The sequence below is a fragment of the Mirounga angustirostris genome, unplaced genomic scaffold (assembly GCF_029215605.1).
Source record: "Mirounga angustirostris isolate CCGP_5_RB_7025 unplaced genomic scaffold, mMirAng1.0.hap1 SCAF_10, whole genome shotgun sequence".
NCBI lineage: Eukaryota > Metazoa > Chordata > Mammalia > Carnivora > Phocidae > Mirounga > Mirounga angustirostris.
The window spans coordinates 35,771,123-35,783,683 of record NW_026991718.1 but is presented as its reverse complement, the minus strand read 5'-3'; the positions used below and the strand labels follow the sequence as shown (position 1 = coordinate 35,783,683).

The 12,561-nt window shown below is 42.6% G+C and overlaps 1 protein-coding gene across 5 annotated transcripts in view; it reads right to left on the bottom strand.

Annotated features, from left to right (window-relative positions):
- Positions 1 to 372: 372 nt before the first annotated feature.
- BCL2L11 (BCL2 like 11) overlaps positions 373 to 12,561 on the bottom strand; it is a 110,921-nt gene continuing 98,732 nt past the window's right edge. Inside the window, exon 5 of one of the 5 annotated variants that reach the window (XM_064572198.1) lies at positions 373 to 532. In XM_064572198.1, coding sequence (XP_064428268.1) covers positions 439 to 532 — 94 coding nt within the window. In that variant the 3' untranslated portion in view covers positions 373 to 438. The remainder of the gene's footprint in view (positions 533 to 12,561) is intronic. The other 4 variants (XM_064572197.1, XM_064572201.1, XM_064572195.1 and 1 more) reach the window with 4 other exon arrangements.

Genomic DNA, 12,561 nt, shown 5'->3' with positions numbered 1-12,561 from the left:
AATGTTTTAAAGATGAATGTTGTATTTGTATGTAATAATGTGCCATATTCACGCAGGTCCACTTACATCCTTTTTATTCTCTGGTTGATGTTTCCTGCTTCCAGGGATAGAGAATGGCTATGATGGTTAGTTTTATGTGTCAAGTTGCCTGGGGTTCCCAGAGGGCTGGTAAAACATCCTTTCTGGGTGTGTCTGTGAGGGCATCTCTGGACGGGGTCAGCATTTGAACTGGCAGGATGAGTAAAAACGATCGCTTGCATCAAAGTGGGTGGGCTTCAGCCAGTCCATGAGGGCCTGAATTGAACAAGAAGGTGGAGGAAGGATGAATTCATTCCCTCTGCTTGAGTTGGGACATCCATCTTCTGCCTGCGGACATCACTGTTTCTCGGCCTTTCGGACTCAGACCAGGACTTACACCCTCGCCAGCCCCCATCACATTCAGACGGAATGACACCACCGCTCTCCTGGTGATCCAGCTTGCAGACGCCTGATTGTGGAAATTCTCTGCCTCCATAACCACGTGAGAGCATTTCTGTAATTATAAATACATATATACATATATATATATATACATGCATGTATACTCATCCTATTGATTCTCTTTCCCTAGAGAATCCTAACTAACACAGTGGCTCTCTTAGAAAGGGACATCATCGAAGGTCAGCTTTCTCACGGGGCCTTTCCAGCTCTCAGGGCAGCTTGGAGAATGGGAGAAATGGCCCTCACTGGCCAGAACAGAGAATAGGTCCAGTGCTAAAACAAACACTTACATGATCATGTGCGGAATGGGTGCTATGCAATGTGCCTAAGTTTCAGACTGACTTTTCTAGAACCCGGGAGTGGAGGTGTGGTGCCCAACCCGGGCCAACACCTCCTTCCCCATCATCCCCTCCCCACTGACTCTGAGCCCCACGTTGGCCTCTGCTACCCTGGTGAGGGCACCAGCCTGCCTGCGCTGCATTTTCATTCGCAGCATTGTGTGTGCAAACACAAAAGAAGACCTAGAAATGCAGGATCCACCTGACCCTCAAAGAGAATAAATCACAAGTGCGTTTTTTCAAAGTTAGAACCCTGAAAGGATTTAAGATGAGCAAACTGGAATAAACAAAAACAAAACAAAAAAACCCCAGTATTTTACCCAGAAAGCAGCACACATTCCTTTCTTCAGTTGTGTTTCTTTGATAAAGCACCCTGCCTCTCAGAGCCCTAGCGCGCCCACCGGGGCAGACACCGACGCCCGCTTGTTTAATACCTTCCCCATGCTGTGTGGTGCCAGCATGATCGTAATTACAGTGGAAAAACAGCACTGCGGCTGCCAAACCAACAAAAGCGAAATGATAGGCACTTTCATAATTTCAGTCCCAAACTGTACTGGGCCAGCGGGCGTGAAAATCCGTCGGCCTGGGTTGGCATCCTGAGTCCCTCACGCAGGGTACTTCACCTCCGAAGCCTCCTCTGAAACGGCATCCCCGTCTCGGACCGGCAGTTGGCCCGAGGCCTGGTACACAGCGAGTGCTCAGCTGCTGTTCCTGTCTATCCCTCCTGTGAGATACCTTCCTGAAACTCCTCAATATGCCCCATGTGACAGCAAAGACAGCTCTGTCAGTCGGGGCATCTCAAGGGAGCCGGGTGTCCTCAAGGACTCGCTCAAGTTGACTCTTTGTAGGTGAGGAGATGGATGTCCCAAGAAAGGCTTTGATCTGTTCAGGGCCACGCAATGGGAAGCTGGGATGGGCTCTCTGGACTCCCTGTCCAGTGCTCTTTCCACTAGAACTGGCTTTCAGTCTTCCATAGGACATGGAAATACAGCCAAAAGGAAACCAGAGGGGACTTTTTTTTTTTAAATCTTTGTTCTTTTGTTGGTTTCATTCTCTTCTGTTTTGTTGTTTTGTTTTTATGCGTGAAGCTTTTTGTTTGTCTGTTTTTAATGAGGCTTCCTACATGCAGGGTAGGAGGTACAAATCTGAGTCTACAGGTTGCTGGTGTAAGAACCATACCTTCTTCATTTTGGCGGGTAACAGAACATAATTTCTGCTTTGGGTCCTCCTTTTCTTGCTGTGGAAGCTAATCTTGGTGTATGAAATTGGTCCTCCCTCCCTGGGGATGCATCTGGGCTAGGGCCTGCCAACACTGTGACGAGGGATAGGCAGGTGCCGTCTCTCATCCCACCAGGCCTGGCCTTTTGCAGGCCGGACTTCAGCCTCTTCCTCTTCCCTCAACCACAGGACATTGGGAGGAGCCTCCCTCAGGGGCTCCTGCACCCTCCCAAGCCCGCCTTCCAGGGAGAGCAGGGAGCCTCTGGTGAAAAGCAGCCTGAGAATCCAAGGACCACAAAGCCCCATGCATCAGGGTCCCTGGGGAGAGAGAAGACCAACGTCATGCCTTTGAACCTGGTTACCAGAGGAAAACAGCTGTGTGTTTGGAACAAAGGAAAACAATCTCTGCCAGGCAATTCCTTCCCATGCAGGCTGCAGGCAGGGTCTGGAAGGCCATAGGCTATGCTGTAGCTTGTAACCTTGCATGTGGACACAGGCCCAGAAGTTTCTTCAAAGACGCTAACATGTTTCCAGAGAGGGTCCTGGGCCCATTCAAACATCCACTGAAGAGGAGGTGCCCATCCAGCCATCCATTCAGCTCCTGACTCCCCGTATCACAAGTGATGAGCTTAGCATGGAGCAAAGCTTAGGTGGCGATGGGTAGATAGGTGGGTGGGAAGAGGACAGAAAGGGGAGAGTGAGAGAGCGCAAGAATGAGGTCTATTTGGGCGCCTGGGTGGCTCAGTTGGTTAAGCGACTGCCTTCGGCTCAGGTCATGATCCTGGAGTCCCGGGATCGAGTCCCGCATCGGGCTCCCTGCTCGGCAGGGAGCCTGCTTCTGCCTCTGACCCTCCCCCCTCTCATGTGCTCTCTCTCTCTCAAATAAATAAATAAAATCTTTAAAAAAAAAAAAAAGAATGAAGTCTATTTGTTTTTTTTCTCCATAAGAGATGCATATACACCCTTAAAGCCCACTCTAAAATCCCCTTCCATGGTTTCAGTTCGCTATGGACTGTTCTCCATCCCCGGTTAAGTTCTCTGAAGGTGGGACAGCTGTGTGTATGTGTGACCTTCACTGTGCCTTATCCATCCTACACAATCAACAAATGCTTCATAAGTAAATCAAATGCCTGCCTGATCCTCTAAAAATGTCTTACTATTTTCAGGCAGGTGATTAGGGCAAAGAGCGTGCATGGTATATGCATTGGGAATCACAACATTTTAAATTTAAAATAGATGATTTTTAGAAACCAGTAAATGCCCAGTAAAAAAGGAATGAGCAGTAGACAAGTGGGAAAATTGAAGCTCTCCTCTTCCCCCATTACACTCCCCAGAGGGTGCCACTGTTAACATTTCAGACTTCATTTCTTTAATAAAATAAACTTTGAATTAACTTGGTGAAATTGACAGCTATTCATTTTTTATAATTTATTTTTTCCTCTTCGAAATTGTAATTTCCTCCATGTCTGTTTTTTATATCCTTCTTGTCATATTTTTGTAGTCCCCCAAATACTTGGTCAAGTTGACTTTTTTTTAATACAAAATTTATAAACTCACACACATCTTAAATGTACCTGAGATGACTTTTGACAAATATCAAAATAAAGAATGTTGCTGTCACCTGAAAATATTCTTCTATGCTTCTTTCCAGTTAATCCTTTCTTTCTTAGGAGCAACCACGGTTCTGATTTTCTTCTATCATAGATAGTTGTGCCTGTTTTAGAGCTTCCTATAAACATAGGTGTACTCGTTTGTGTACGCTTTATTTTGCTCAGCATAATGCTTCTGGGATCCATCCTTCCTGTGCCATCAATGTCCGTTCCTTTTTACCGCTGTGTAGCATTCCATTTTCTGAATATACCACAGTTCACTTATTCATTCTCCTGTTCATGAACAGCTGATATGTCTGAGTATTTCCATTCCAGCGAACAAAGCTTCTGTGAAGACTCCTGTATGAGTCTTTTTGTGAAGGTACCTTTCCATTTCTTTTGGGAAAAAAACAGGGAGTGGAATTGCTGAGCCACAGGGTAAATGTTTATATAGTTTTGTAAGAAGTTGCCACATCCTCACTAGTATTTGGTAATGTTAGTCTTTTTAATCTTAGGTAGGTCTGTCGTGGTATCTTTCATTTCTCTGCTGAGTAATGGTTGAGTGCCTTTTGTATCCCTATTAGCCATTTGTCTATCTTCTTTTGTGCTGTGTCCATTCAACTCCTTTGTCTGTTCTATTTATTTTTTTAACATTTCTTTAAGATTTTATTTATTTGACAGAGAGAGAGAGCACAAGCAGGGGGAGCCCCAGAGGGAGAGGGAGAAGCAGACTCCCCACTGAGAAGGGAGCCCAATGCGGGGCTCCATCCCAGGACCCTGAGATCATGACCTGAGCTGAAAGGCAGACACTTAATGACTGAGCCACCCAGGTGCCCCCTAGCTCCTTTGTCCATTTTAATTGCATTGTCTTTTCATTATTGAATTGAAAGAGTTCATTATATATCCAGGATATCAGTCCTTTTTCAGAGGTTTTGCAAATATTCTCTCCTGAAATGCTTGCCTATTTATTTTCTTAATGGAATCTTTTATCAGCAGAAGCTTTTAATTTTGATAGAGACTAATTTATTGATTTTCCTTTTTTTCTTTTGCTTTCTGTTACCTGCTTATCAAACATTTGCCTATCTCTCGGTTCTGAAGATATTCTCATACGGTTTCCTTGAAAAGCTTTAGGGCTTTACATATTGGTCCATGATTTATTTCAAATTACTTTTTGTTTATGGTGTGAGAAAGGAGTTGAGGTTTTGTTAGTTGGTTTCCATATGAACATCCAATTAATACAGCATCATTTTTTGAAAAGACTTTTCTTTCCCCACTGGATTGTTTTGGCACCTGTCAGAAACCAAATGACTGTGGAAGTGTGGGCCTGTTTCCAGGCTCTCTGTTTAGATCTAGTGATCTATTTGTCGATCCTTATGTCATTATCATATTATCTCGTACTGTGGTTTTATACTGTTTTCAAGTCAGGTAGTTCGAGCACTCCAAATTTGTTTTTCTATTTCAAGATCATTTCAGATATTCTAGATTCTTTGCATGTCTATGTAAATGTTAGAATCAGTATGTAAATTTCTACAAAAGATTCCCACTAGTAGAAGTATTAGGATTGCAGTGACCCCATAGACCAATTTGTAGAGAAGAGACATGTTGGCAATACTGAATCTTCAAATTTGTGAACATAAATATATCTCCCCATTTCTTTGGGTCTTTTAAAAATCTCTCTCAATAATGTTCTGTTCTTCAATATAAATGTCTTGCCCATCTTTTGTTAAATTTATTCCTGAGTTTCTTATGCTTTTTTTTTTAGAGATTTATTTATTTTAGAGAGATAGAGAGGTGCATGTGAGCAGGAGGAAGGGCAGAAGGAGAGAGAGAGTCTCAAGCAGACTCCATCCACACTGAGGAGTGAGCCAGACACAGGCTCGATCCAATGACCCTGAGACCATGACCTGAGACAAAATCAAGAGTTGGACATTTAACCAACTGGGCCACCCAGGTGCCCCTCTTTTATGCTTTTTCATATTTTTAATGGAATTGTTTTTCTAATTTCATTTTCCAAATTTTTGCTGCTACTATATAAAAGTACAATTGATATTTTATTTTATTTTTTTAAAGATTTTATGTATTTATTTGACAGAGAGAGACACAGCGAGAGAGGGAACACAAGCAGGGGGAGTGGGAGAGGGAGAAGCAGGCTTCCCGTGGAGCAGGGAGCCCGATGTGGGGCTCGATCCCAGGACCCTGGGATCATGACCTGAGCCGAAGGCAGATGCTTAACAACCGAGCCACCCAGGCGCCCCTACAATTGATATTATAACATTAACCTTGTATCCTGTAATCTTGTTCAATTGATTTATTAGTTCTAATAGTTGTTTTATAGATTTCATAGGATGTTTGACATAAACAATCATATCATGTGGAAAGTTAGTAATAATTCTTTTCCAGTCTTTATGCCTTTATTTCCTTTACTTGCAATACTGCAATGGTTAAGACTTATAGTTCAGTGTTGAATGGAATAGGTGGGAGTGGGAGTAGATATCCTTGTCTTGTTCCTAATATTGTGGGAAATCATTCAGTATTTCACGGTTAAATATGATGTTAGCTGTAGGTTTTCATAAAACCTTTTATCCTTTTATCAGATTGAAGGATTCTCTTCTCTTCTCTTCTTCATTTTCCAAGAGTTTTTATTATAAATGAGTGTTGAATGCTTTTTCTGTCTCTGTTGCAATGGTCATACAATTTTTTCCATCATTCTATTAATATGGTGGATTACATTGATTTTTTTCCTTTTTTTTTTTTAAGATTTTATTCATTTATTTGACAGAGAGAGAGAGAGAGAGAGAAATAGTGAGAGCAGGAACACAAGCAGGGGGAGTGGGACAGGGAGTGAGATCATGACCTGAGCTGAAGGCAGACGCTTAACGACTGAGCCACCCAGGCGCCCCTTGATTGATTTTTCTTTCTTTCTTTTTTTTTTAAGATTATTTATTTATTTATTTGACAGAGAGAGACACAGTGAGACAGGGAACACAAGCAGGGGGAGTGGGAGAGGGAGAAGCAGGCTTCCCACCGCAGGGAGCCCAAAGAGGGGCTCCTGGGATCATGACCTGAGCCAAAGGCTGATGCTTAACGACTGAGCCACCCAGGCGCCCCTTGACTGATTTTTCTAATATTAACCCAACCTAGCATTTCTGGTATGAATCTTACTTAAGCATGTATCATCCTTTCTGTAGATGGTTAGATTCAACTTACGAATTTTTTTTTTTGAGATTTTATTTATTTATTCGACAGAGAAAGAGACAAGCATGGGGAGAGGGTGAAGGAGAAGCAGGTTTCCCGCTGAGCAGGGAGCCCGATGTGGGGCTTGATCCCAGGACCCTGGGATCATGACCTGAGCTGAAGGCAGACGCTTAACGACTGAGCCACCCAGGCGCCCCACGAATGTTTTGTTAAAAAGTTTTTGCACCCACGGGCACCTGGGTGGCTCAGTCCGTTAAGTGTTGGACTTTTTTTTTAGGCTCAGCTCATGATCTCAGGGTCATGAGATTGAGCCCCAGATGGGGCTCCATGCTCAGCAGGGAGTCTGCTGGAGATTTTCTTTCTCTCTCCCTCTGCCCGCCCCCTCCCCCCCACTCACACATGCTCTCTCTCTCAAAAGTAAATAAACAAATCTTAAAAAAAAAAGGTTTTGCACCTGTGTTTTTAAAAGTTTTTTTCTAGTATCTTTGTCAGGTTTTATATCAGAATCAATGCTGACCTCATAAAATAAGTTGGGAAGTGTTCCTTCCTCCTTTGTTTTCTGAGTTTGTGAAGGATTTGCATTATTTCTCTCTTAAATGTTTGACAGAATTGATGAAACTATCTTGGGTACAGTTTTCTTTGTGGAACATTTTCTTTAATAATGAATTCAATTTCCTAAATAAGTATAGGTTGTTCAGATTTCTGTTTTATCATATGTGAGTTATGGTAAGTTGCATCTTTTTTTTTTTTTTTTTAAGATTTTATTTATTTATTTGAGACAGAGAGAATGAGAGACAGAGAGCATGAGAGGGAGGAGGGTCAGAGGGAGAAGCAGACTCCCTGCCGAGCAGGGAGCCCGATGCGGGACTCGATCCAGGGACTCCAGGATCATGACCTGAGCCGAAGGCAGTGGCTTAACCAACTGAGCCACCCAGGCGCCCAGTAAGTTGCATCTTTCAAGGAATTTGTCCATTTCATCTAAGTTGTCAAATTTGTTGGCATAAAGATTTTTATATTATTTTATTACCCTTTTAGTGTCTGTAGCACATTCAGTATTATTCTGATACTGGTGACTTGTGTTCTCTCTCTCTTTTCTTGATTAGCTAGAGTTGATCTTTTTAGAGACCCAATTGTTTTTATGTCACCAATTTCTGTTCTTATATTTTTTATGTCTTTTCTTCCACTTACTTTGGGTTTTCTTTCTTTCTGTCCTCATTTTTTTATACTCTAAAGGTAGAACCTTAGGTCACTGATTGTAGATCTTTGTTCTTTTCTAGTGTAAGTATATAAAACTATAAATTTCCCTCTGAATACTGCTTTAACTACAGTTCATGAATGTTAATATGTTATTTTCATTATAATTCTGCTCAAAAATGTTTAAATTTTCCTTATGGTTTCTTCTTTGGGCCATAGGTTATTTAAGAGTGTATTGTTTGATTTCCAAATATCTGGGGTCTTCCAAGATATCTCATTGTTGTTGATTTCTCATTTAATTCCATTGCAATCAGAGAAAATACTCTGTAGGATTCTAATTCTTTTCAACTTACTGAGACTTATTTTATGATAAACCTCATATGGTTTATCTTGACAAAAGCTCCAGAGGCACCTGAAAAGAATGTCTATTCTGCAGTTGTTGGGTATAGTGTTCTAAAACTAGAGACAGTGATGGTTTTGTAGGGATCATCTATGTCTCTACTGATTCCAGACCTAGTTTCTCTATCAGTGACCAGGAAGGGAAGGTGTTAACATTCCAACTACGATTGTGGAACTATCTTCTTCTCCTTTGAGCTCTACTATTTTTGCTTCATGTATTTGGAAGCTCTGTTAATAGGCTCATACAGGTTGATAATTATAATGTCTACTACATGACACGTCCATTTGTCATTAGGACATGTCCCTCTTAGGTCTGGTAGCGCTCTTTATCTCAAAGCTAACTTCATCTGATATGGATATACCCACTGCAGCCTGCTTAATGCTTAATGTCTTCATGGTATTTCTTTTTCCATTCATTCTCTCAAAGTATCTGTAGATGTTTCTTTCTGTTTAAAGTGATCTCATCTTCTTTATCCATTGGAAGTATCTTTTTATGTTCCTTATTTTTAGCTCCTGAAACATATGAGTTTCACAGTGCTCATATTATTTTCACATCTGTGGTTCAGAACATGTAAAATTGAATTCTACAAATTAAAAATATATATTATGCAGAAGGCAGTATCTGATAATAACATATCCAGGAAGTTTCAGAGACATAGCCAATCCCACATTTCTGGACCTCAGCAATTTAGAGTCAGTTAAGGCCTAAATCATTTAATGACTTGGGTCCTAGATCAGCTTCATGATATGATATTTCTTTGGGTGCTAAATAAAGTTCTCATCATTGTTTTTGAAGGCATGATCACTTCTGGGTTATTTTAACTCTCAAATCTAAACTGAAAAACCCAAATTGAAGAATAAAAGAAAAAAGAAGTGCCACTTAATACTTACAAGGAAGTTCTTGATTTTAAAGTTCTTAGTAAGAAGAATTGTTTATATTATTTTTTGAATTCAAGATTCACCCCAAATAGAATCCTGAGCACTTTAACTTTTTGTTTTTAAAGATATTATTCAGACTAAAACCTAAACACCACAGCGTGTGTGTGGGTGTATTATTTTCAAACTCTGACATTTCTTGGGAGTCAAATGGTGGCTAAGCTGAGGGTGGGAGCCTTAAAAAGAGAAACTAAAAATTTTCACCCTGTTTTCTGCAACTGGAGCTGCAGGATCAGGTCTTCGTCATTCTCTGTGGGAGGCTTGGTGTACATATATACATGCATTCACACATGGGAAGAGTACAGCCTTTGCTAACAATGATGTGCAGCATTCAAAATCCCTAGAGTCAGACCCAGTGCCTGAAAGATTTAGACCTAACATTACTTTGGCTCAGTAAAGACTTTAGTTGGGAATTACAGTTAGTAGCCCAGGAACTATTTCCCAAAGATCTTTAAGGCTTACTAGCAGAGGAAACGGTGGCAATAACGGCAATCACAATGACATCATCACCAATGACATCATCACCAGTGACATCGTCACCAATACCTGCTACCATCTATTGATCCCATCACATGTGATCACACGTTATCTTCATCCTCCCAACAACTCATTCACAGAACACACCTGTGGCCCCGGGGGAAAGGGCAGAAAATATCAAAGAGTAAGGGATTGGGCCAAGTTTGGAGGTTTTATGTGAGGGGTCCATGAGGCTGGGGTGTGCTAACAAGGCACATCAGTTCACAAGACTCTTCAGAAACCCTGACATGCTGGAAGCGCCCCAACCTGCCAGCTCCTGCAGATATGACTGAAATAGGAGATCCAGTAAACATGGTCACCGAAGAGCTAGTTCATTTCTTGGAAAAGGGATTTCCAGAGAGTTCTCAGAACATATAAATAGCAGGACCATAAAGACAAATGTAACCATTCAAGGAATGGAGAAGTATATTCTCAAAAATTACACTCCAAGCCAGAGCTGTGGTTCAGAAAGGGGTTTTTATGTTGTTTTGTTGTTTCAGTTTTGGCTTCAGAAAGGATGCGCTGCCCTGTTGTAAACAGTTCCTCAGCAGTGGGCAGGGGCGTGCCTTCACAGTGAACTCGGACACCTAGACTTTGGCATAGGTAGAAAGACACAGGACCTACCCAGGCCGCTCTTGGGGTACACTCAAAAGAGCAGTGCTCTGAGAGAAGAGCATGGCTTTTCAGAAGCAAGCGTCTAGGAGATGTTTCCAGAAATCTTGTCGTGACTTGTACTGCAGCTTTCCCTACCTCATTTCTGCAGCTAGGGTTGCCATGCTTCTCCGATAGACCAAGAATCCAAGTCTTGAGCTAGACTCTCTCATTGCTGAACACACAGATGCCCAAATCTTTGCAGGGAGCTCTTGTGTGGGCAGGAGCCCCTGGAGGAGAATCCTCAGATCCTATCAGGCCCATGGCCGCTGCCTAGGTGGATCCTGGGTTAACTTCTGCACCTCACCAGTGGTTTACCCTATGATACCTTCCACTCCATGCCATGCTCCTGGCCATGCCTTGTTGACTGCCTGCTTATTTCCAGTAATTGCTAATGGGAGTCCATCTCAGGAGAGCAAAGGATCCAAAGAGTTCCTGAAATGTGTTACAGTAGAACTTCAGTTGTCTAACAGGCTGCTTTCCAAATGCCGGTTTCTTATCTCTAGGAAGCCAAATCTTGGAGAACAATGAGATGTGATTCGAGATGACCCCCTGTTCTTCTTGGGCAGCTGATGAACCAGAAAATAAGCCTGCAGGGAAAACCTCATTTGGGGGAAGTGAAGAGTCTAAAGTTCTTTATTTTGAAAATAGAGAACAACCCTTCTCACAATCCTTCTAGCTGGAATATTACCTCCCCACTCCTCTAAAATGAAGTCAATCACATTTCAGGGGCAACAAGGCAGCGATGAAGGAAATGCTGGAAGGCAAACTTCATTTTATAAGCCACAGGTCTCTGAACTTTGGAGGCAGCTACTCCCCAGGGCAGACCTGGCCCTCCTCACTCATTGAACACCCTCTGCGTATGAGGGCTTGGAGATCTTTATGGATAGAAGTAGCCAATGAGGAAGGAGAAAACCACAACGCAGCTTTGCCATTCTTTGTTGCCAGGCACTTTGGGGATAGCCAGTGTGCCTTTCTTCTACCACTCCAACCTCACATGCACACACCTGCACTCTGGTCCCATGGCCCCTGTTTGTCATCTGATTGACAGCCCACCTCGCATGCAGGTGGTCATGAACCCTGCACCAAGTCATCTGAGTATCTACCCACGGCAACTTGCACTGTGCCTGCCACAGGACCTGCAGGGACATGATTGTAAGACCACTTCAAGGCAGCTGATGGCTGGGTAGTGATCTACCCTGAAGGCTGGTGCACCAAGGTCTGGGTCAAGAAGCAGGCTGGGCTCAGTCCACCTGGTGTGTAAGATCTTCTTCCTGGGTAGCAGCTTATTTAGGTGGAGGCCGGTGAGCTTCACAGATGGGTCTAATATAATCTTGAGCATCTTCTAGACGAGAGAATATAGCATATGCTGATTTGAAGATTAATTCTGTATATGACTTTCTCAGTCAGAGATCTTTTTTAAGCAACGTTTTGATCAACATTTAGGAATGTGGGGAGAAGAGTCAGTTATCTGTTTAACTGGTGATATAGTGATACGTACATATTTAAAATAATACATGAGTTTGGAAATGTTGCTTTTTCCATACTTTGCATACTTTTTCCATACTCACACCAGCATCTTTGCCATCACCGATCCCCCCCCCCTTTTTTTTAAGTTTAATTATTTACTTAGGTAATCTGTATACCCAACGTGGGGCTCAAGCTCACAACCCCGAGATCAAGAGTCACATACTCTTCCAACTGAGCCAGCCAGGCACCCCAATCAGATCCCTTTTTGATTATGTCACAGTTTGTTCACAAACAGCTCACTTTAGTAGTATCATTTCAGATGCAGAGACTCAGAGTCTGAGGGATGCACCCCAAGAAGACCCTGTCACACGGCCATTGATGGAAGCATTGGGGTGATTGAGTTTTGCCTTCAACCCTTAGGTTTGCAGTGGTTATCTGCCCTGTGACACTACCTCACAGCATGGCTTTCAAAAGGATCCTCAAGGGGTGCCTGGTTGGCTCAGTCAGAAGGGCATATGACTTGATCTTGGGGTTGTGAGTTTGAGTCCCACGTCGGGTGTAGAGATTGCTTAAAT